Source organism: Lynx canadensis, chromosome A1, assembly GCF_007474595.2.
Source record: "Lynx canadensis isolate LIC74 chromosome A1, mLynCan4.pri.v2, whole genome shotgun sequence".
NCBI classification, from domain to species: domain Eukaryota; kingdom Metazoa; phylum Chordata; class Mammalia; order Carnivora; family Felidae; genus Lynx; species Lynx canadensis.
In genome coordinates this window covers 88366518-88392270 of record NC_044303.2, presented here as the reverse complement: position 1 = coordinate 88392270, position 25753 = coordinate 88366518, and the positions used below count along the sequence as shown (strand labels likewise).

Below are 25753 nucleotides of genomic sequence, written 5' to 3'. Positions count from 1 at the left end.
GTGCACGCAAGTGTGAAGGCCCAGCTTTGACACCCACTCCCCTGGGCTCAGATCCCATCTCAAAGGCTTCTGTGGTGTGACCTGGGCTGGTTGCCCTCACAGGGATGAGCCCTACCTTTTCTGCTTCTTGACCCCAGGCCCAGGCCCCCAGAGCCCCCGAAGACTGGAGCGAGAGTGCGTAGGTGCCAATTAAGCTTGGCTGGCATTTGCTGGGTGGGGTGATGCGTACGGGACAGTCTTGCTCTCTCTATGGGGACAGGAATTCACCTGAGGGCTGGACATTGCACAGAGGAAGCCTGTGTGACTGGACTCAGGGCCGACCATCAGCAGACCAAGAGGGGGATGGGTGTGGAGGCAGCTGTGGCTCAAAGTCCAGAGAGAGAAAGTGATGGCCCTGTGTGTGCAGCTGTGTGTGTGAGCATCTTGTGTGCATATGTCTGCATGTGCACAACTGTTGGTGTGAGATTGCATATTTGCACATGTATGTGTGTGCATGTGTGTTCCCCAGAACCTGCCTGCATGTCCAGCGTGGACCACACTCTGGGTGATTGACAAAGGGCAACGGCTCCAGCAACGCCCTGGAGCTGGGTGTCCTACAGGCAGCGAGGCTTCCCAGGGCCTGCAGACCCTGCTGCTGGGTGGAGGGCTGTGGTCCTGGCAGTGGTGGGGACAAGCCCAGAGTACAGAGGGAATGGACAGAGGGGTGGGCACCTGGGGAGAGATGAGTGTTTGGGCAGAATCCCAGGATGGTGGGGGTCGAGAGGTAAGCCTGCCAGGTGTCAGGTATTCTGGAATCACAGAACTCCAGGGCTGGGCTAGACCTGGGCAGGACAGTCCCACTCAACAGGTCCTGGCTGCTCCCAGAGGCTGGACCGGGGTGGTGGGGGGGGGGTGCCAAAGCCCAAGCAGCCTCCGGGATCCCTGTTGGTCTTGGCTGGTGCTGGGTGGCTCTTCCAGCCCCGTCTGGCTGGCACTGGTCCCAGGCCCACCAGTGCCTGCCTCTGGTGTCTTGGGAGAGCCAAAGGACCCAGATAAGGAGGGTCTCCAGCACCTGTTCTGGCCACCAGCTTCCTCACCAGCCAGGCATTGCCACCCCAACAGGCCCCCACCAGGGCCAGAAGCCCCTGAGTGTACATCCCCTCCCCAGCCCTTTGCCCAGCAGACCCCACCAAGAGGATCCAGAGTCAGGAGCCAGGCTGGGTCCACTGGGGCAGGCAGCACGTCCGGCTGGGAGCACGGGCTTCATTTCCTGTCCTAGAGAGTGAAGACACATGGCTGCTTCACCCACGCAGAGCACCCACATGCAGCTCACTCACACATGCACACATGCAGCTCACACACACATGCGCACAGGCAGCTCACACACATGCAGCTCACACACACATGCACACATGCAGCTCACACAAATACATGCACGTGCAGCTCACACACATGCACACACGTGCAGCTCACACACATATGCACAGACAGCTCACACACATGTGCACAGGCAGCTCACACACATGCACACACACATGCAGCCCCCACACACACATGCAGCTCACACACATGTACACACATGCAGCTCACACACACATGCACACATGCAGCTCACACAAATACATGCACGTGCAGCTCACACACATGCACACACGTGCAGCTCACACACACGTGCACAGACAGCTCACACACGTGCACAGGCAGCTCACACACATGCACACACACATGCAGCCCACACACACACATGCAGCTCACACACATGTACACACATGCAGCTCACACACATGCATACCTGCAGCTCACACACATGCGCACACACAGCACACACATGCGCACACACAGCACACACACATGCGCACATGCAGCTCACACACATGCACACATGCAGCTCACATACATGCACACATGCAGCTCACACATGCGCAATGCAGTTCACACACATGCACACATGCAGCTCACACATGCGCAATGCAGTTCACACACACATGCACACACACATGCAGCTCACACATGCATGCACACATGCAGCACACAGATGCACACATGCAGCTCACACACATGCGTACATGCAGCTCACACGTGCGCAATGCAATTCACACACACATGCACACACACAAGCAGCTCACACACACAGCTCACACACATGCACACACGCGCACACACGCAGTTCACGCACACACACAGCCCACAAACATGCACATGCGCACACAAGCCCCCCAGGACCGCCTGCCTGCTCAGTCCTCTGTCCCTATAACCTTTGTCTGTGTGATGCCAAGTAACCCTCCTGGTCAAGAGACTGGACAGACACAGGCCAGGCGGCCAGGTTGGGGGAGGAGACAGGCTGGGGCAGGTGGACATGTGGAGTCCCAGCACTCACAGCTGGCCCCATGCTCACAAGCAGGGTGGGCTGCTGGGGGTCCTGGGGCAGCTTCTGCCCTTCCTTCTCACTGGGCGGGTCCTTGATGGGTGAGGATTGGGGACCTTGCGGCATCCTCAGAAATCCCCTCCTGCTTGCCATGCTGGGATCCAGGACAGGATGGTGGCGACCTTGTCCCATCCCCAGAACCACCCTCTTGTCATGCATGGATCAGGGACGGGCTGGTGGGGACCTTGTCCCATCCCCAGAACCACCCCCCCAGCCCCCATCATGCAGGGATCAGGGATGGGCTGGTGGGGACCTGGTGCCATTCTTGGAACTCTCCCCCTCCGCACAACAGGGCTGGTGTTTGGCCCTGCAAAGGCGTGCAGCTGCTGGCCCCTGTCAGGGCCCCAGCAGCCTGGGAGCTAGGCCGCACAAGGGGGGCTCTGCAAATGGTTCCCCCAACAGAACGAGCCTCCTCCCAGGTCCTCTTCCCAGGAGCCCCTGTCTGCCTTCTGGAGCCACTTGAGGGTGAGGTCCCATAGGGGCTGAGGAGGCAGGAGGAGTTGCTCTGGGGCTCCCAGGGCTGGAATGTGGGATGAGCCATGGTCAGATCAGATTTCCTCATTTGCCTGAGGAGCTCCCTAAGTTGGGGGAGCCAGCCCTGCTCTAATGGGAACCAGCTGTGGGAGGGGGAGGCCGTGTCTGGAAGAACAGGCCACGTACTCCGTGCTCCCAGGGAAGATCTGATGAGCCCCGCCTTTTACAGCTGGGGAAACTGAGGCCCAGAGAAGGCCCATGTCCAGGACCCCTCCAGACTGCAGCTGGGCACCCTCAGCGTCCAGCCGGCTGTTCCCTGTGCTCAGACCAGGCAGACCCTCCAGCAGGCTGGGCGGCCCCTATGGGGCCCCTCTGCCTCCCCGGGCACACGCTCTGCTCCCCATGCTGGGCTCACAGGGACACAGGCTCTGTGGCTGGGGGGTGATTCTCAGGCCATCAGCAGAGGGCTGCTCTGGGAGAAACAGCAGTTGTGGTGTGGGCAGAGAACCAGGGCACACCGTGGTCCGCCCCAGCCCCCCAGCTCCTGCTACTGCTGGCTAGCTGCGTATCGGTCAACGTTTGCTGCATGACAGGCCACCCTCGACTCATGGGTGAACCACAAGGAGGTCTCATCCGTCTGCCTGCAGGGCCTAGGTCTGGGGTGGGGACCTTGGTGCCAGGTCAGCATGGAGCTGCAGTTGAAGGTGGGGTTGGGGCTTTGACTGTGGCTGAGCCTTCCTGGAGAGGGCTAGGAACTGGTGGCTCAGGGGGTACAAATCACAGGGAGGCTGCCCGGGGCTGGAGGGATGGCATGGGCCTGGGAGAGGGCTTTGAACAGGAAGCAGGGGATGGACACGGGTCAGACCCAGCTCAGGCATGAGGCACAGAGATGACCATACCTGGGCTGACCCTGCACTCAGGACCCCACGGCCTACTGCTGACACCCTAGGATCCTGTCAGGGCCAGGACCCCTATTCCTGCTCTGCTGATGTGGCCTGGCCCTGGCAAAACTCGGGTAGGGGGCACCAGAGCAAGGCCCAAGATGTGGGTGGACTGGGTCTCCAGGGCAGGGACACAGACTGGGGTGTGGTCGGGAGGGGATGTGGGGGTGAGAAGCAGGTGGGCGGGGACAGTCCAGGGGGCACAGGAGGGGATGTGGGAGTGAGGAGCAGGTGGGCAGGGACAGTTAAGCCACAGGAATAGGAGTTGTTTCTGCAGAAAGGGGCATTATCTTTAAAATTTTTTTTTTTCAACGTTTATTTATTTTTGGGACAGAGAGAGACAGAGCATGAACGGGGGAGGGGCAGAGAGAGAGGGAGACACAGAATCGGAAACAGGCTCCAGGCTCCGAGCTATCAGCCCAGAGCCAGATGCGGGGCTCGAACCCACAGACCGCAAGATCGTGACCTGGCTGAAGTCGGACGCTTAACCGACTGCGCCACCCAGGCGCCCCAGGGGCATTATCTTTAAATGAGGATGTTGATGATTGTATTGAGGTTACTGAAGTCATCAGCATCCGTGAAGAGGATGCTGAGCACACCTGTGCATGCTCAGCGGGCCTCAGCCATTTCCACTGGTGTCTGCACATAACTGCAGAGTGCTGGGCAAGAGGTGGGACCAGGCCTGAGGAAGAGCAGGGACAGTCTTACCTACCAGGCAGTGTTGCTGGAATGGCAGAGGGGAGGGGGCCTGGCCAGTGGCAGGCACCCCCATAGTCAGGCACCATGGCTGGGATTGGGGTCAGGGCTGACCTTGGGCGCCCTGGCTGGGGTGGGGGCTGGATTAGGAGGACATTCCTTGGATGCTGCTGCCCTCCTTACTTGGGGAGTCCACTGCCTTCAGGGCTCCAGGGAGGAAAGCAAGACCCTGCCCAGCAGAGCCCCCAGCCTAGGTGGCAGGACAGCGTGGCTGTGTGGCCCCCAGGGGACAGTGGTGGCGGACTGCTCCCCAAGCAGCTGGAAGGTGTCTTGGGTGAGGTGGAGCACAGTGGGCAGGATTACAGGCATGTGGGACAGCTTCTCGGTCCCTCTGCCAGCCCCCCGAAGCAGAGGTCCCTTTGCAATCACACCGTGCTGTGGAGTGTGTTCTGCAGCGCCCAGGTCCCACCCCTCAGGTGTGATGGAGGTGACTTTGCCAGCAGGGAGCCTGGCCAGCCCCCACCAGCAGACACTTGGCACCACAGGAATCTGCCTCCTGATTACCCAGTTCAAAGGGCTTGTGTGTCCCCAGCTGCTTCTGGCTCCTGGTCCTGGCCCGGAAACAGGGTGCCACACAAGCCCTCCACCCGGGGACTCTTGTCCAGCTCCTGCTGTCATGGGGCCTCAGCACCAGATCTGATGTAGGGGGCAGGATGCTCAGAGTGGATCTGGCTCAGCTGGATGCCAGGACATGCAAGTCTGTGCAGACAAGGCTTCTGGCTGACCGGGGCTCTGGGTCTCCTGCATGTCAGCTGGACCTCCTGCTGCCTGGAGGAAATCAGACCTGTCCTGGATGCCCCGTCCCCCAGGTCTCACCCAGATGTCCCTGTCCCCCAGGTCTGTCCTGTATGTTCCTGTCTCCAGGTCTGTCCTAGATCTCCATGTTCCTCAGGTCTGTCCTGGATGTCCCTGTCCCCAGGTCTGTCCTATATGTCAGGTCCCTAGGTCTGTCCTAGATGTCCCTGTCCCCCAGGTCTGTCCTGGATGTCCCTGTCCCCAGTGTCAGCCCTGGATGTCCCTGTTCCCCAGGTCTCACCCAGATGTCCCTGTCCCCCGGTCTCTCCTACATGTCAGGTCCCCCACATCTGTCCTGGATGTCCCTGTCCCCCAGGTCTGTCTTAGATCTTTCCATGTCCCTCAGGACTGTCCTAGATATCCCTATCCCCCAGGTCTGTCCTGGATGTCCCTGTCCCATAGGTCCATCCTGGATGTCCCTGGGCCCCAGTTCTGTCCTAGATGTCCCTGTCCCCAGGTATCTCCTAGATTTCCTTGTCCCCTAGGTCTGTCCTGGATGTCCCTGTGCTCCAGGTCTGTCCCACATGTCCCTGTCCCCCAAGTTGGTCCTAGATGTCCTTGTCCCTAGGTCTCAATTAGTCACTGTCCAATGACTAATGAATGGATAAAGAAGATGTGGGGGTGCCTGGGTGGCTCAATCAGTTAAGCGTCTGAGTCTTGGTTTCAGCTCAGGTCATGATCTTATGGTTCATGAGATCAAGCCCCATGTTGGGCTCTGTGCTGACAGCAAGGAGCATGTTTGGGATTCTCTCTCTCCCTCTCTTCCTGCCCCTCCCCTGCTTATAATCTCTTTCTCAAAATAAATAAATAAACTTGAAAAAAAGATTTGGTATAATACTACTTGGCGATGGAAAAGAATAAATAATAATAATAATAATTCACTCATATGTGGAATTTAAGAAACAAAACAGATGAACATAGGGGAAGGGAAGGAGAGAGAAGAGAGGGAAACAAACCACAAGAGACTCTTAACTATAGAGAACAAACTGATGGTTGATGGAGTGAGGTGGGTGGGAGATGGGCTAGATGGGTGATGGGCATTAAGGAGGACGCTGTGATAGGCACTGGGTATTGTATGTAAGTGATGGATCACTGAGTTCTACCCCTGAAACCAATATTGCACTTAAGTTAAATAACTACAATTTAGATTTAAAAATAAGTTTAAAAAAGTTTCCACGTCTTTTGTTTAATGTATTCCTAAGTATCTTATTCTTTTTGATATTATTGAAATGGAACTGTTTTGTTAATTTCATTTTCAAATTGTTCATTGCTAGTGTACAGAAATTGATTCATTTCTGCATATTGATGTTGTATCCTGCAACTATTATAAATTCTAACCATTTTTAGTGGAGTTCCTATGCACAAGATCATGTCATCTGCAGATAGAGATAATTTGACTTCTTACTTTCCAATCTGGATGCCTCTTTTCATTTCTTATCTAATTTCTCTGGCTGGAGCCTCCAGAACAATGTTGACTAGAATGGAAGTGATGAGGTCAGACATCCTTGTCTTGTTCCTCATCTTATGGAAAACACACCCAGTCTTTCACCGTTAAGTATGATGTTAGCTGTGGGGGTTTTGTAGATGCTCTTTATCAAGTCCATGAAGTCCCTGATACTCCAAGTCTGTTGGTCATTTTATCATGAAATGGTATTGATTTTTGTCAGGTGGTTTTTTTTTTTTTGCATCTATTGAGATGAGCATGTGGATTTTGTCCTTAGTCTATTAATAGAGTTTATCACATTGTTTTTGCATGTTAATCCAACCTTACATCCCTAGCACAAATACCACTTGTTCATGGTGTATAATGCTTTTAATTTGTTACTGGATTCAGTTGGATAGTATTTTATTGAGGACTTTTGTTTCTGCATCATAACAGTGGTTTGCAGTTTTCTGTTCTTGTGGTGTCTTTGTTGGGTCTGGGAAATACTAGCCTTCAGGACTGAACTGAGAAGGGCTCCCTTCCCTTCTATTTCTCCCTTCCCTTGCTTATTTCTCTTTGGATGAGCTTGTGAATGAGTATTACTTCTTCTTTAAGTGTTTGGTAGAATTTACCCTTGAAAGCCTCTGGTCTGGGGTTTTTCTTTCTGGCACATCTTAAAAGTACTAACTCAGTCTCTTGGAATAGGTCTATTCAGACATTTTATTTCTACTGAGGTCAGTTTAGATAGCTTGTGCCTTTCTAAGAATCTGCCCATTTCATATAAATTTCTCAGTAGTTGGTAAACAGTTGTTAAAAATATTCCTTCACTAACTTTTTTTTTTGGTAATTATCACTAACTTTATTAATGTGAGCCTTTCTTTTTTTCATTGTCTAGCTAAAGGTTTATCAGTTCTGTTGATCTTGTCAAAGAACTTCGGTTTTCTCTATTTTATTTTGTATGCCATTGATCCACTCTCATCTCTATTACCCCCTTCCTTTTGTTTGCTTTGGGTTTAGTTTTTGCTTCTTTCTGTTACTTAAGGTGGAAGGTTAGGTATTCATTTGAGAACTCTCTTGTTTTTCATGCAGGAATTTAAAGTTATACATACTTTTAAGACCTGCTTGAGCTAGATCTCTTATGTTTTTTTAATGTTTATTTTTGAGAGAGAGAGAGAGAGACAGAGCACAACCAGGGGAGGGGAGAGAGAAATGGAGACACAGATTCTGAAGCAGGCTCCAATCTCTGAGCTGTCAGCACAGAGCCCAATGAGGGGCTCGAAATCACAGACTATGTGATCATGACCTGAGCAGATGTCGGACGCCTAACCAACTGAGCCCCCAGGTGCCCCATACATGTCTTATGTTTTTATATGTGATGGGGGGGAATCTCTCTCCCCTCTCTCGCCTCTCTCGCTCGCTCTTGTGCTTTCATTTTAATCTATTTCCAAGTATTTTCTAACTTATCCTGTGATACTGTCTTTGACCCACTGGTTACTGAGGAGTATGTTGTTTAATTTACTCATATTTGTGAATTTCCCAGATTTTATTCTATTATTCTTTTCAGATTTCATTCCATTTTGGTGAGAGGACATAATTTGTATGTCCCTTAAATTTCAGTCCCTTAAGTTTATTTGAGGTTTATTTTTTGATCTAGCAAATGGTCTATTCTGGAGACTATTCCATGAGTTCTGGAGAATGTGTGTGCTGTTGCGTGGTTAGGCGTTCTACGGTTCTTGAGGTCTGGTGTTGTTCCAGGCTTGCTCATCATTGGTGATCTTCAGCTTAGCTTTTTATCCACTACTGAAAGTGAGTTGTTAACATATTCAGCTTGTTATTGTTTAATGTCTGTTTCTCCATTCAATCCTGTCAGTTCTGGCAGCATGAATTTGGGGACTCTGTTGTTAGATGTTTCTGTCTTTATAATTATTGCATCTTCATGATACACGACACAATTCATGATGAATTGATCCTTTTACACTTTTTAAATGTCTTTTTTTTTTTTTACCTCTAGTAATGTATTTTGTTTTAAAGTCCTTGTGATGCCCTGAGCAGACAATCTAGCCATATCATTCTAGAATTCTGACCTACAGGTCTGTGAGATGATAAATATGTGTTTTTAGGTAAAATGATAGGTTTCTGATCATTTGTTATGCACCAATAGGAAACGAATATGGATTTTGGTATTAAGTGTGAGCTGTTGCCTTACCATATACTTAAGTGTGCGGTGGCTTTGGAATCAGGCAGAGAGGGTGGTGGCTGGAAGGACTCTAGGGACATGATAGGAAAAGCCTAGACACGGTTGATGGGGGTGACAGTGGGAATGTGGATGCTGGGGATGCTATAAGTGCAGTGCTATTGGTATCTGGGGGGAGGAGTCTCCTCGTGTAGTGGAATAAGGCTTGGCAAAGTTTGTTTCAAGGGGACGCTGGGTTTCTTCTTGCCCTTATGGGGAAAATGAAAGGGGAAACATAAGCAGAGGAAAGACCTGTTGAACAAAAAGACACTAGGGAGTGATGATTTTGGAAATTCCCCTCCATGCTGCTGTTTCCTCAGCAGTAGCCACTGTACAACCGTACAATAGCATTTAGTTACCTCAGTGTGCACATCTTCCTATGTGATTTCTTTACCCACCCATGGCTTCTGTGCTATTATCATCAGAAATATTATGTTTATTTGTATACACATACCCAAATACGTGTGTGTGTGTATGATTGTATACATTTGTATACTTGTAATATATATATATATATATAGCCTTATGCAACAGCTTTTTAAACAAGTTAAGGGGATGAAAGAGAGGGTATATACATTATGCAGTCTCTCACAATGATCTGCATAAGTACCAGTCCCAGAGAACTTCATTTGTTCATGTGCATCCTAATTACCATCCATTGTCCTTGCTTTCAACCCAAAGAATTTTCCTAAATAAAACTTAGGAAGCAGATTTGCTAGCACCAGATTCTCTCAGCTCTTGTTTATATGGTAATGTTTTTATTATGCCTTCATTTTTTTTAAGATAATTTTGCTGGATATAAAATTCTTGGTTGGTATTTCCTTCCCCCACCCCCAGCACTTTGAGTATGTTATTCACTGCTTTCTGGCTATCATTGTTGGCTATTGTGAATACTGTTTAAAATATATTGTTTTTGACTGAAGCAGTCTTTAATTCTTTTTTTTTAAGATTTTATTTCATTTTGTAAAATATTTATTTATTTTGACAGAGAGAGAGAGAGATCACAGTGGGGGGGGGGGCAGAGAGAGAAGGAGAGAGAGAGAATCCCAAGCAGGCCTCACCAGTCAGTGCACAGAGCCCGACTTGGGGCTCAAACTTATGAAACAGATAGTGACCTGAACTGAAGTTGCACGCTTAACCAACTGAACCACCCAGGCACCCCACTTAAAACATTTAAAAAACCTCATTGCAGTCTCTTCTTGAACTCATGCTTTATGAGGAGAAGTCTGATGACATTGCTCCTCTATAGGCAAGGATTTTTCCTCTGATGTCTTTCAAGATTTCCTCTGTCTAATTTTTTGCTGCACTGAATATGATATGTCTTTCCATATATCTTATTTGATGATGTTCTCTTTTTTTTTTTTTTTCAATGTTTATTTATTTTTGGGACAGAGAGAGACAGAGCATGAACGGGGGAGGGGCAGAGTGAGAGGGAGACACAGAATCGGAAACAGGCTCCAGGCTCCGAGCCATCAGCCCGGAGCCTGACGCGGGGCTCGAACTCACGGACCGCGAGATCGTGACCTGGCTGAAGTCGGACGCTTAACCGACTGCGCCACCCAGGCGCCCCATTTGATGATGTTCTCTAAGGTTCCTGGATCTGTGGTTTGGTGTCTACCATTAGTCATTAGTCATTACTCCTTACGGCTTCAAATATTTCTTCTATTCCTTTCTCTTTTTCCTCTCCTTCTGATATTCCCACTATGTGTATGTGACACCTTTTGTGATTGTCCCACCATTCTGGGGCATTGTGTTATTTTTTCACTTTTTTTCTCTTTGTCTGTCAGGGTTTGGACATATCTTCAGGATTCATGACTGTCCCCTTGGCCATGTCCACTTTGCTGATGAGTCCAGCAAAGGGAGTCTTCATTTCTGTGACAGTGTTTTGATTTCTAACATTTCCCTTTAACCCCACCCTTAGCACTTCTATCTCTCTGCTCACATGGCCCATCTGCTCCTCATGCTGTCTACTGTATCCATCAGAGCCCTTAGCATATGAGTCATAGTTTATGTTACCTGTCCGGTAATTCCAACATCTTTGCCACACCCGGGTCTGGTTCTGGTGCTGCTCTGTGTCTTCAAACTGTGTTTGGTCCTTAAGTATGCCTTGTAACTGTTGTCAAAGCTGACATGATGTATGACTAAGGGCCTTTAGTGTGAGGCTTTGTTTACCTGTCTGCATTCACTGCTGTAGTGGTGGGTCCAAGGACAGACTTCGTGGGCTGATCCTAATTATTTTACTGTGGTAAAATACACATATACCATCCTAACCATTTTAAAGTGTACAGTTCAATGGCATTCCTTATATTCCCATTATTGTGTAACCATTACCACCAAGAACCCTTGTCATCTTGCAAAATTAAGACTATATTCATTAAATAATACCTACTTTGCCCCTGGCAACCACTACTGTACTTTCTGTGCCTATTTTGACTACTCTAGGGACCTCATGTAAGTGGAATCCTACAGTGTTTGTCTTTTTGTGACTGGCTTATTTCACATAGCACAATGTCCTCAAGATTCATCCAGGTTGTACCTTGTGTCAGAATTTCCTTCCTTTTTATTTTTATTTTTTTGAAATTTAAAGAAAAAATTTATTGAAGATCTGAAAAACAATTCCTAAAAGATTGGCTTTTCCAGAAAACTGTAGCTACACAACGCATTGCATCTATCATGTTAACACGTGCATTAGACACAACTACAAAACCATGAAACAAGCCACCATTCTTCAACAATCGGAGCAAAGGGACGATGCCTAAGGAACAGCATGGATGGCCTGTAGGATGGCCTCTTTACTTTAAGCACCATAAAAATAGGAGCACAGACAGATGAGCGTGTTCAGGTATATACACTGAATCGAACCTTTGGCACTAGGAATCAGAGCAGTTTGTCATACAGCATTAACACATATTATAAAAGTGCGGAGTGTCAAAGGGATAAAACCACCAGCATTCAAAAGGAGCTTGGTCGACTAGGCAATAAAACACTCTACAGTATGTCTCTCGTCGTCCATCACTGAATACACTGGTAGTGACTTTGAAATTTAAAAAAAAGAAAAGAAAAAAGGAGCTATAACCCCTTTTATTTTCTCTGTTTAAGATCAAACAGAAAACAAACATCAATTCTGTTATACACTAACATTTGCAAAGTACATCATTTGTACAAGAGGAGGACTAAACAAAAATGTGTTTACAGAAATCCAAACAGCTTCAGTGCCTCGCCTCACACAGCTTTCCGATGGTACTCAGGCAGGGCGACTTCATAATCGCTGGCACTAAACAAGGTCGCAGAATTCTTTGCCAGGTATTTTAGGAAGTCATGAAGATAATTCAGCAACAATGCAAGACTCTTCTCGTCCAGAGGAGTATAGGCCAACATGGCTCCAATTCGTACAATCTCAGTAGATGCGGCGCCCCGTACACCTGGGACATGGGCGCGTCCGGGTGGTCTGCGAGAATCTCCGCGTACTGTGGCTTCTCAAATTTGTAGAGCAGCTGAGTCCCCAGCATCACATTGAAGTACTCCTTTATGCCGGCCACCACCTCATTCACAGCGTACTCATTATCTGTGTTTCCTCGAGATTTCTTGTAATTTGCATAATCCTCTAGAATGGAATCCACGTTCTTCTTGGCAGGAAGATAAAACAGCTGTTTTTGCCGGGTAATTAAGTCCCAATCATCAACAAGCCACGGTTTTAATTCTTCAGGAATCTTTACTTTCACTTCAACTCTGTTCATGAATGTTTCCTCATTCTCAACGGTAGGATCCACTCGGGCCTTTTTCTTGCGAGGAGGCTGAGGTGTCTCGCTGGTACTGCCACCATCTCCATTTCCAGGTGTTTTCTGTTTGTTCTTTTTGGTTTTCACTTCAACACTTTTCTGCTGCAGGCCGGCGGTCTTCTTCCCTGGGGCAGCGCCTCTCATCTTCCCCTCTGCATACTGCTCCTGATTGTCTTTTTGAAGTTCTCATTGTTTCTGCAGATTGGTGCCCACGTACTTGAGTACTCTGCTTTCTGGAACCCATTCGTCCCAATTTTTATTCCAACCACTGTAATATATAAAGTATTTCACTTGTTTGTCCTTTATGGCAACCTTTACACACTTTGCTTCATAGAGAAGAGGCCCATGAAAGCACAGCACTCGCTCACCCTCCTGGAATTTGGGCTTCGGGTCCTGTTTCGGCACCATTTATATCTTTCCTTCCTTTTTAAAGCAAACTAATATTCCATTCTATTTTAAGGAAGAACAATATTCCATTGTATGTATAGAACATGCTTTGGTAGTCCATGCATCCACTGATGGACACATGGCTTGTTTCCATGTTTTATCTACTGTGAATAATGCTGCTATGAATATGGATGCACAAACATCTCTTCAAAATCCTGCTTTCAATTCTTTGGGGTATGTGCCAGTGGAATTGCTGGGCCATGTGGTAATCCTATGTGTAATTTTTTTTTTTGAGAATGGCTGTACTGTCTTCCACAATGGGTACACCATTTTACACCCCAACTGACAGTGCATGAGGGTTCCAATCTCCACATCCTTGCCAATTATTGTTAGTTTCTGGGTTTTTTTTAATGTTTATTTATTTTTGAGAGGGAGGGAGAGAGTGTAAGCCAGGGAGAGGCAGATAGAGAGGGAGACACAGAATCTGAAGCAGGCTCCAGGCTCTGAGCTGTCAGCACAGAGCCTGACGTGGGGCTCAAACCCATAAACCATGAGATCATGACCTGAGCTGAAGTCAGAAGCTCAACTTACTGAGCCACCCAGGCGCCCATGTTTTGTTTTTTTAATTCTCCTCACTGTAGTTGTGTTTTCTCACTTCTTTGCATGCCCAGTGAACTATGAGTGGATGCCAGACATTGAGTTTTACCTTGTTGGTGCAGGATGTTTTTGTATTTCTACACATCTTGCTGAGCTCTGACCCGGGATGCATTGAAGTTACTTGAATAGACAGGCCTTTTAGGTCTTGCTTTTGGGATTGTTAGGTGGGTCTGTGCAGGGCTCAGTCTGGGGCTAATTATTCCACACTTCTGCAGTGAGAACTTGATGAGCAGTCTATCCAGTGCTCCATGAATTATGACTTCTTCATGGCTGGCTGGTGGGACCACTATTCCCAGTCCTGTATAAGCACTGGGTACTGTTCCCTCTCATTCTTCTGGGAGATCCTTTGCTCAGCTTCGGACAGTTTTTACATGTGTTTGTGCTGATCTGTGCTCAGCAGAACACCAAGAGGGGGTCTTCTTCAATCCCCCAGGTTCACCTCTGTGCAGCCCTCACACCTCTGGTTCTCTGTGTGGACAGGCTGAGCCACCTTGGTGTCCCATGACTCAGGCAAGTGCTTTTCCAGGCCCCATCCAGGATCCTTCCTCCTGTGCTGTGTCCCAGAAGCTGAGACAATGCTAAAGCTACTTCCATTTATTTCCTGCCTCTCAGGGATTACAATTATGCACTAGTTGATATCCAAGTACTAAAAACAGGTTTCCTATATCTATCCTTTTAGGATAGATAAACCACTTCATGGTGGTTTCAGATGAAAGGTAAATTTGGTCTCTGTTACTCTATATTGGCCAAAAGCAGAAATGTTTCTCATTATTTTATTCAAACCCAAATGAAAACAAAACAGCACTTTTTCTTTTAAAAAATATACACATCAATAGCATGAAAGCATATTCATGCTTCTTTTTTGAATTTCCCTTTTACCTTCCCATTCTGGGTAATTTCTTCTGACTCATATTCTGGTCCACAGAGTCTCTCTTCACCTGAGTCAAGGTAATTATAAATGTCATTCAATGAGTTCTGAACTTGATTTTTGTATTTTTCATTTCTGGAAGTCCTGTTTGGTTCCTTTTCAAATCTCCTGTGTCAAATTTATAGTTTCCAGTTGTTTCAGAAGTTTACAGGCCTGGTTTTATCTCCTTGAATATAGTAAGCACATTTGTTTTACAGTTTCTGGCTTATAACTCAAGTATCTGGGTTTCTTCATGTCTGTTTTTCCACCAGTTCTGTCATGGCAAATTATCTCATGTTTCTGGTCATCTTTGTTTGTGTGCTGAACAGATATTTAAATGTCATTTTTCAGAATAATCCCAGGCCCAGGGTGATGTGACCACTATCCTAAGAGGATTTCTGCTTGCTTCTCCAGGGGCAATCTGGAGCTCCCTTACACCAAGCTTGGGTTTGAGATTTTCTGAGCTTCCGTGAGATTCAAGGCTGGACTGCAGTCCATGGGAGAGCTGGCTCACTGCCCGCTCCCTCCTAGGGGGCATCCCATCTTGTCTGCAGTCCAGGGCAGGTGTGGTTTACCATGGTCCACACCCCTGGAGAACCATGGCCTCCTACTGTTGTTTCCCTAACCCCAAAGACTGCCAAAAGTAATACAGCCACAAAGCTGCCATTTCTGAAAAAGCAGGAGCAGCCTTGACTGCTTGACTCACCTCTCCACCTCCTTGCTCCCCCGGGTTTGGTGATTCATTACCACGATTTAGATGATTTAGATGTTTCCTGCCTCTGTGAAGATGACGCCTATGTGTTGTCTTCATGGGAAAGCCCCTATTAAACTGTTTGCCATTATTGGAAACTTGTCCATATATTAAACTAAACATTTTAAAGTGTTCTCTTTATTTTTGTAGAGTGTGAGGTCACGTTCTTAATTTCTCCCATGTAGTAGCTACTTTACCAAGAACATTTGCCGAATATCTCCTCCTCTCCCATTGGCCTCCAACACCACCTGAGTTATGTGTCAAACTTCCACACATGGAAGGATCTAATCTTGCACTTGATTCCACTATCGGTTGTCCAGTTCCAACCAGCTTCTGTGCCTGCATAGGCACCAGTGTGTTTTAACTACTAGGGTGTCATAATAAGATTTGGTATTTAAAAGGAAAATTTATCTATCACCCTTCCACATGAATTATAACTTTTAAAACCAGTCTTTTCTGTACATTTAAAAACTATCTCAGATGTGTGTGTTTGGGGGGGGGGCTTAAAACAACACATATTCTTTCATAGTTCTGAAGGTCAAGGGTCTGAACTGAGTCTGATGGGGCTACAATCAACAATTGCATCTGCAGGGCTGGTTCCTTGTGGAAAAGAACCAATTCCTTGCTGACTCCAACTTCTAGATGCTGCCAGATACCCCGGCTTGTGACAACATCACTCAATCTCTACTTCTGTGGTTACTTTGCTTTCTCTTAACATGAACCCTCCTGCCTATCTTATATAAGGACCCATGGGTTTTCACACTGGGCCAATCTGGATAATATAGGAAAATCTTCCCATCTCAAATGCTTACCTTAATCACACCTGCAAAGTCCCTTTTACCAGGAGGGGTACATTTTCACAGGACATGGGGATTAGGATGTGGACAGCTTTGGGGAACCATTACTCTGTCTGCCATACCACTCAAGTAATTGCTATATCATATTTTTACCGGATTCTCATTGGCCTATAGATTGATTTAGAGACAGGTACATTTACGACATTAAGCCTTTATATCCATGAACATTGGATATCTCACCATTCATTTGTCTCTAACATCTCAATAAACTTTTATAATTTTTCTGATCCTTAGGTAATCCTAAATACTTAAACATTTTGTTGTATAGTAAATGTCATGTATCTTTAAGTGTGTATCTCAGATTTTGTTGCTTATGTATACACATATGATTGTTTATATTTTATCTTCATTCTAGGAAACTTGCTGAATTCTACTACTAGAATAATTTGTAAATTCTTCTAAATTATTCACATAGACAGACAGGTCATTTTTATTACATACTCATTTCCACTCTTCCACTCTTTTGTATTTGATTTTCTCAGTTTCATAATTGTAGGGATGTAATAAGGCAATATTAATGAATATATAGTTTATATATAATTTACATTAATATAATAAAAATACAAGCTCATTTCAATAGAGCATGAAGGAATTTAATAATGACCATTAAAAATACATGATTAAGGGGCACCTAGGTGGCTCAGTCCAACCTTGGCTTAGGTCACAATCTTGTGGTTCATGGATTTGAGCCCTACATTGGGCTCTGTGCTGACAGCTCAGAGCATGGAGCCTGCTTCAGATTCTGTGTCTCCCTCTCTCTCTGCCCCTCCCCCACTCATGTTCTGTCTGTGTCTCTCTCTCAAAAATAAAGAAACATTTAAAAAATAAAAAATACAGGGCTAAAAACCTTACCAAGGTTAAAAGAAGACAAAAAATCCCTGACTTGAAGAATATATGCTAAAAAAAAAAAAAAAAACCTGACAACAAAGCTACAGAAAACATCACCATAAATTAAGACAACCTAGGGACCCTCACTATACAATCAGGACTAGGATAGGTGCTATCACCATTCTCAATGACACTGGGAAGAGCCTAGGAGCATCACTGTACAATCAGAACTAGAAAAGGTGGCTTCATCGTTCTTATTAACACTGTTCTATTAATATGTGTTTCTAGCTCTCTGGGTGAGCACTGTTTCCTATCTCAACCTTGACCAGTTCCATGCATGCTGGTCCCTCATATGCAGAAGTGAGAAGTTCAGCTTCTTGGGTGTCTCCATGAATAGGGTGTACATGACGAAGCCCTGGTCTAGACTACATGCTCCCAAAGCATGCTTTACATCTTGTCCATAATGCATTTTCCTGGCTCATTGTTCAAACCCCATAGTTTCCTTGGGTCTTGATGAAAGAAGAGAGCTATTCTTGTAGCCAATAGCCCTAAGCCCTTCTTCCACCAGGCTTAAAGTCAGAGTTTCTATAGGAGACTGAAGTGCATGTGTCGTGGTGCTCACTAAAGCACATTTTATAGTCCTCCCCTGGAAGAGTGAAAGATGACATGCCATGTGCCAAGATGGCAGAACAAAGCCTTCTTGTGAACCAGTGCCACCCTGAGTGTGGGTGTTGTGGCAGAAATGAGAGGTGGAAGTTAATGGCTCTGAAATCCTTGAGTTTCTAAGGGGCTGCTTTCTCCAACAGGAAATTGCAGGTATGGAACATTCCACACTCTGCCCTGGATGATGACACACCTGCAGAGACTCACCTGGAGCAGAGAAGGGCAGGCAGAAAAGGCAGCCCCACCCCCCAGCTACTGAGACCATCCCATGGCCACAAGTTTGTTAGAGAAGAAAGGTGTAAAGAAGAGGGAATGTGGCCATGGGCACCCCTGGCCTGCTAGGCTGTGGGCAAGTGGGATCCTATGTGTCCTCTCTTATCAGCTGTCCTTTGTCATTTGGAGCTTCTGCCTCTGCAGGGCAGTGTTGGTGACCTCTGCAGCAGAGAGGCCTCTGGACTGTGAGCATTCTGTGTACCCTGGGGCAGAGGGCCTGAGAACGTCAAGCAGAGCTTCTTGCCACACCTGCAGGGTTGGCCGGACCCAGACCTTGGTTGGTCTAGCGTAGCCACCCCACACACACGTGGGGGGCAAGTTGTGTCTGCAGGAGACAGGCAAGCCCAACTCTTTCCCAGCTCAGAGCAAACTCCTTATTTCTTGCCAGAGTGCTGTACTTACAGAAAATTGCTAGAAGTTGGAATGATGATCTGGCCTGATTTGCTCCAGGATAAATGAAAACGTGCTGTGTCAGAATGTTTCACTGGTGTTGCCAGCCACACAGAATGGGTCAGTATGCCTCTCGGGAGCCATCGCCCACCCACTTCTTGCAGCCAACCCAACAGGAATTCAGGCCTTGGCTCTGTGGGCACATCCCACAGCTGGCGACCATGCTCTTCCTTTCACCATGAGGTGAAAGGCTCATCCCCTTCCTCAAGACCTCCCTCCCAGGCCACTTCCACATCCTTCCCTGAAAGGCTCTTACCTTTTCAAGTTGGGTGGCTTTCTCCTCCAAATTCTCTTTGCCTTCTGCCAACTGCATGGAAAGTGCAGGGTGAGGGGCTCCAGCCTGGGGGTCTGGGAAGGAATGGAGGCAGAGTACAGGGCGTCATACCCTCTGCAGGATGGGTGCTGATCTGGAGAGCCTTGAAGGGCAGCAGTCCTGAAATACAATGCAAGGGATGCAATATTTCCAGGGATCAGATGCCAGAGAACAGTCTTTACTGAATGGTGATTACCTCCGAGATATTGACAGGTTCCTTAAAAGCTTATGAAAATGAAAAACCCCAGACGAGGGTTTCTGAATGTGGCCTTGTGCCACCAGGACTCTGTCGTTCCTTTGCCCAAGCGAATGGAGTCCATACTAATAGCCCCAGGAGACATGTGAGACTGGAGACATGCAGCTTAAAACGAGAACAGGAAACCGAGAACAAACCTTTTAACATGAGGCCACAGATGTCTCAGAATGGCAGCACTGATGTCCTTCCTAGCTTAAAAGGGGACAACAAAAGGGGTGCCTGGGTGGCTCAGTTGGTTGAGTGACAAACTCTTGGTTTCAGCTCAGGTCATGATCGTGGTTTCAAGCCCTGCATACAGCTCTGCACTGAGCATGAAACCTGCTTGGGATTCTCTCTCTCTCCCTCTCTCTGCCCCTCCCCTACTCATGTGTGCTCTCTCTCTCTCTCTCTCAGATAAATAAACATTAAAAATAAGAGTTTATGGCTGCATAACATTCATGATGAATAGCTATGCATAAGCGCCCCTTACAAATCATCATACTTCTTCCCAGATGCATCCCCCATGAAGCAATTAAGCCACTGTCCAGCCCAGTGGTGAAACCATTAGACAGTAGAATATAACCTGAGGAAGTGAGAAGGCAAAGTTCAAGACCGCCTCTTGTTGATAATTTAAACATATAGGGGCGCCTGGGTGGCTCAGTCAGTTGAGCATCCGACTTCAGCTCGGGTCATGATCTCTCACAGTCTGTGAGTTCGAGCCCCGCGTCGGGCCCTGTGCTGACAGCTCAGAGCCTGGAGCCTGTTTCAGATTCTGTGTCTCCCTCTCTCTCTGACCCTCCCCCGTTCATGCTCTGTCCCTCTCTGTCTCAAAAATAAATAAACGTTAAAAAAAAAACATATAATGGCCAGGGCACCTGGGTGACTCAGTTAAACGTCCAACTTCGGCTCAGGTCATGATCTCATGGTTCATGGTTCAAGCCTCACATCAGGCTCTATGCTGATAGCTCATGCTCTGTCTCTCTCTCTCAAAAATAAATAAACATTAAAAATAAAAAAAAAAAGATATATGTCAACCCTAAAGAACCAGTGTGGTTTAGCTACACTGACCAAGACAAGCAAACTTAGGAAAGTGGAGCCGTCACTAGCAACCTTAACAAGATAAAAAGGAGTAGGAGAGAAACCAAGAACAAATGCACCAAAAGGAAACTGAGCTGTATGTCCACAGTGGAGGGAAGGAGTTCATCTGTAATACAGGACATTTCTCGGGGTGTGTCTAGCATTACTGTGCCCAGTGATTAAATCAGTGGAAAACGACACAGTTCAGGCAGAACCAATGGCACAAGTGCTTCAGGAAGGCAGACTTGGGTCATTGCACCAGGTCACGGGCCACAACCACCTGAGGTGCTTGCCAAGGGCAAAAGGGGATACAGAATGAGGAGTGGAGGAGAGTACTTACAGAGACTAGCAAGGACCACGTGCCCATTTGCAGAAACTCGGACTGTAATTGCAATGAGTACTTTTTCCTCATTTTGTTAAGAATGTGTGTGTGTGTGTGTGTGTGTGCATGCGTGCGTGTGTGTGTGTGAGGATGCCTGGGTGGCTCAGTGGGTTGAGAATCTGACTCTGGATTTTAGCTCAGATCATGATCTCACAGTTTGTGGGATCAAACCCCATGTCGGGCTCTGCACTGAGCACGGAGCCTGCTTAGGACTCTCTCTTCCCCTCTCTCTCTGCCATTTCCCCACTCACGTGTGCTCACTCTCTTGAAATAAATAAATAAATAAATATTTTACAAAAGAATAGAAGATTCTATAAGAGAAGAGTGAGCATCACCTGTGCACTTTGCATAGTCTCCTAGGAAAGGGTTAGTGCATTTTCACTTATATTCGAGATGGTTCTATCATGATAGATGGAAATAAGACTTCATATTGTCGTTATTTGGAGATTAACTATGGATTAAGGAGATATGTACGGGCACTGAATTGACAAGGAATGAACTGTCATGGGCAATTTTATGGGTCAACTGGGCTAGGCTATGGTGTCCAATTGTTTGCTCAGATGTTCTCCAGATGTTGCTGTAAAGGTGTTTTGTACATGTGATTAATATTTATAATCATAGACTTTAAGTAAAGGAGATTACCTTTGTTATGTGAGTGGCATCATCCAATCAGTTGATGGCCTTCACAGCAAAGCCCTGAGGTATCCTGGATCTCTGCCTTAAGGCTGCCACATTTCCAGCCTGCTCCATTTCCAGCCTGCCCACCTGCCCTGCAGATTTCAGACTCAAGACCTTAACTTCAACACTTGCTCAAGACTCCAGGCTACTACGTGCCTTATAGATTTCAAACTTACCAGACCCCACTCCTGGTTCCAAAATCTGTATTTGTTTCTGGGGCTGCCATAACAAAATAGCACACACTTGACTTAAAACAACGTAAATTCATTCTCTCTCAGTTATGGAGGCCAGAATTCCAAAATTGAGGTGTCAGCAAGGCTGTTTGTGTAAGGGTTCTGATGGAGTACATCTCCACATCCAGGTTTCTCATGCTGCTGGCAACTTTGGCATTCCTCCACTTGTCGATGCATCTCTCCCTCCATCTCTGCCTCCACCTTCACACTGCATTCTCCATCACAAGGCCATCTTCTCCCTGTATGCTCCTCTCTCTTCTTCTCATAAAGCAACAGTTATTTTGGATCAAGGATACCCTGGTTTGACCTCATTTTAACTTTAATTACATTTGCAACGACCCTATTTCCAAATAAAGTCACATTCGAGGTACCGACAATAGGACCTCAACATATCTGTTACGGGGCGGGCAGGGTAGGGGAAGGATAATTCAAACTGTAACAGATGGTACTACTCTCCAGATTCACTAAAGTCAAACTTCCAGCAGGGTTTCCTTAGAAATTTATAAGTTGACCTTAAAATTCATGTGAAGGACTCAGAATAGACAAAAAAATTTTGGAGAAGAACAGAGCTGGAGGACTTAATTTGTGATCGCAAATTTACGACAAAGCTACAATAATTGAAAGAGTGTGGAATTTGTGTAAGAACAGAAATACACCTCAACAGAACAGAATTAAGAGTCCAGAAATAAACCCTTCTTTTATGGTCAGTTGTTTTATGACAAGGGTTCCAAGACAATCGATGGGAAAAATATTAGTCTTTTCAATAAATGATCCTAACACAACTGTACATCCACATGCAAAAGAGTGAATCTGGTCCCCTGCCTCACACCATATTCAAATTTAACTCCAAATGGATTGAAGGCCTAAATATAGGAGCTGGAATTATAAAACACTTAGAAGAAAACACAGGATTAACTCTTCATGACCTTGGTGGTTAAGCAATGATTTCTTAGATATGACTCTAAAAGTACCAATGTCAAAAGAAATAGATAAATTGGACTTCTTTAAAGTTAAAAACTTTTGTGAGCCATAGAGTGAATTCAAGAAAATCAAAAGGTAACCTAATTTCTTTCTACTGTGAGAAAGTATTTGGTAATCATACATCTGATGATACTTGTATCACGAATATATAAGAGCTCTTTCAATTTAATACCTAAAAAAGAATCGATGTGAAACTATCACGAATGGAAGAAAATTCAGTCAAGTAGCATACAAAGAAACAACAGCCTTCATAAATAAAACAAAATCTAGTTAGAAGCCACCAGTATCAGGAATGAAAGAGGGTCATTACTACAGGCATTGAAATAATACAAGGGAATTTTTCTAACAACTTTATGGCTCTAAGTTCTACCACTCAAGTGAAATGGACAGTTTCTTTGAAAGATACAACATACCAAAACTCCCTCAAGAATAAACCAATAACCTAAACAATCCTATAAGTATTGCAGAGCTTAAATTCATAGTTAAAATCCCCCAGAAAAGAAATGTTGAGGCCAATCAGTTTTACTGGCAAACACGTGGATGGATCTCAAATGCATTATATCAAGTAAGGAAAGCCAGACTTTAAAGAATGCATCTATGACATTCTGGAAAAGGCAAACTGTGTGGATGGAAAGTCTAGATTAGCTGTTTCAAGGGACTATGGGCAGAAGGACTCTAAAGGGGAAGGCAATGGGACTCTTCTATAGCTTGATTGTGGTGGTAACATGACTGCAAGCATTTTTCAAAACTTGCATGATTTGATTCATTTTACTGTGTGTAAATTATACTTTAATAAGAATGGTTTTTGACCAAGTGGATGACAGATATATATAAGTAGTGACTGATGTAACAGAACTGAGTAGGCCACGGAGAAAGCAGAAAACATCCTGATCTACAATACAGAATCCTCAGGAAGAAGCGGTGTGTCTAGCTCTGACTGTGGGAGGGGTTGATACACCCAGGAGTGTCCAGGGAAAACTGAGAAGAAGTTACAACCCTAAATCTTCCCCCCACTCCACACCTTCAGGCTATGTGCCTCACTATCGCAGACAATCTAGAGTTCTATTTTCTGCAGAGTAACAGCAAAATCCACAGTTTAGGGCCCTGGGTGCCAGCGTTAAGTTACGAGCATTAGGACATAGTATATACAATGCAGATTAAAACACAACTACCTTCTACCTGAGTTCCCAGAGTCTGCAGTAAGACCCCTGCCTCAGGAAGGAGCCTGAGATCATGTGTACAAGCTGACAAGCTTAGAGGGATGTCCTGAAGTTACTGACATCACAGGCTACCCATGACTCACCCAGCACTGTCCACAACCCGAGTTTCCAATCACTTTTCATTCCAGTAGTCTTAATTTCAAATGGAAACAAAGGAAGAGCAGACATCGAAGGAAAGACTCCAACATGGAAAATAAACATCAATTCAAGCAAGTGAAAATAGCAGTTTGGTGGAAATTAACTCAGCTGGGAGAAGTTCCTTCAGGTTTAGACAAAAATGATGAGCACATTCCATGTTGTTCCTCCCACTACTCACAACCACACAAGTCACACACAGGAGATTTTGAAAGGATAAACAGACTAGCTAGGGGCCACAGGACTTGAAGAGCAGCTCAGTGTGGAGTTCCCTGCAGTGTTTCTTTCCTCCCATGTGTCCAACTTGGATGTAGAGGAGCCTGTGACCTGGAAATGCCCACACACATGCATGCATACACACTCTTTCTCACACACATATGCTCACACACATTCACACACACTGACTCACACACACACCTCTGAAACACACTCACACACTCTGACACACACACACACACTGACTCACACACATACACACTCAAACATACACTCACATACACTCACACATACCTACACTCACTCTGACACACACTCTCCCACACATGCACACACGCCCTCACACACATATACACTCATACACACTCTCACATACATACACATATGCCAACACACATGCTCACAGTCACACACACACACTATCACACACTCACACACCCACATATTCTCACATTCACACACCTACACTCACACTCACACACAGTTTCCCAGACATGCACGCACACTTTCACACACTCACACATATACACTCATACACAGTCTCACACACACACACACACACATATACACTCACACATGCTCACAGTCACACACATACACTCACACATACCCACACTCTCACAGACTCACACACATACACTCTCACATGCTTACACATTCATGCTCATACACTCACACATGCTCACAGTCACACAATACACTCTCACACGCTCACACACACCCATACTCTCACATGCTTACATACTCTCACACGCTTACACTCTCACACACTCACACACATGCTCACAGTCACACAATACACTCTCACATGCTCTCACAGTCACACATGCTCACAGTCACACACATATGCTCACACGCTCACACATACCCATACCCTGACATGCTACACACTCTCACATGCTCACACACTCTCACATGCTCACAGAATCTCACACATGTTCACACACATACTCTCACCATTAGTCCTAACTAAACCCACAGACCAGGGTGGCCCAACATGATGGAATGCTCTAACCATCCTTCCTATTCTCAACGCAGACATTGGGAAAGCTCCGCACTCTGCCCCCCAAAAGGTGCCTCAGAAGCAGAATTCATCAGCAGAAGGCCAACTTCCAACCCCTTCCCCCACAGTAAGGTGGTCCCTGCGGAACCTGCAGGCTGAGATATCTCAGCCTCAGCATTATTGACCTTGGGTCTGGACAGTTCTTGGTTCTGGGAGGGTGGCAGCAGGTGCACTGTAGGCTACTTAACAGCGTCCCTGAACAACCCACTAGATGCCAATACCACACCCCCCAATTCTGATCATCGACAATGGCTCCTGACACTACCTAATGTCCCCTGAGAACATCACTCCTGGTTGAGAACCCATGCCGTGTGTCCACACCCCCTGCAGGACGGGCCCTCTTCTCTCCCCTCACCCAGAGTAGGAGGCACCACTCTTTCCCATCCCAAGCCTGCAGTGAGGGGACGCAGGTGGAGTCCTGTCCCTTGGGAAACATGAAGGTGGACAGACAGGCCAGAACACATGAGCCGGAATGTACAATCGGAGTGACCCCAAGAGTGGGCTGTCTGGAGCGAGGCCACCAGAGGACTGGCTCCCTGATGGGAAATGAGGAGCCTGCAGCCTGCGGGTACTCCAGGAGGAGGGGCCTGCCCAGGTGGCTGAGACACCACGTGTCTGCCCAAAACAGGTAGTCAGGGTTCC

The 25753-nt window shown here is 46.6% G+C and overlaps 1 protein-coding gene across 1 annotated transcript; it reads right to left on the bottom strand.

Annotated features, from left to right (window-relative positions):
• Window positions 1–12087: 12087 nt before the first annotated feature.
• Window positions 12088–24256, bottom strand: LOC115513927 (mortality factor 4-like protein 1). The gene is given in 4 exon segments (XM_032592589.1): window positions 12088–12421; window positions 12424–13029; window positions 17387–17396; window positions 24246–24256. Coding segments are annotated over 2 exon segments (699 nt in total). The 5' UTR covers window positions 12950–13029; window positions 17387–17396; window positions 24246–24256; the 3' UTR covers window positions 12088–12248.
• Window positions 24257–25753: the final 1497 nt, after the last annotated feature.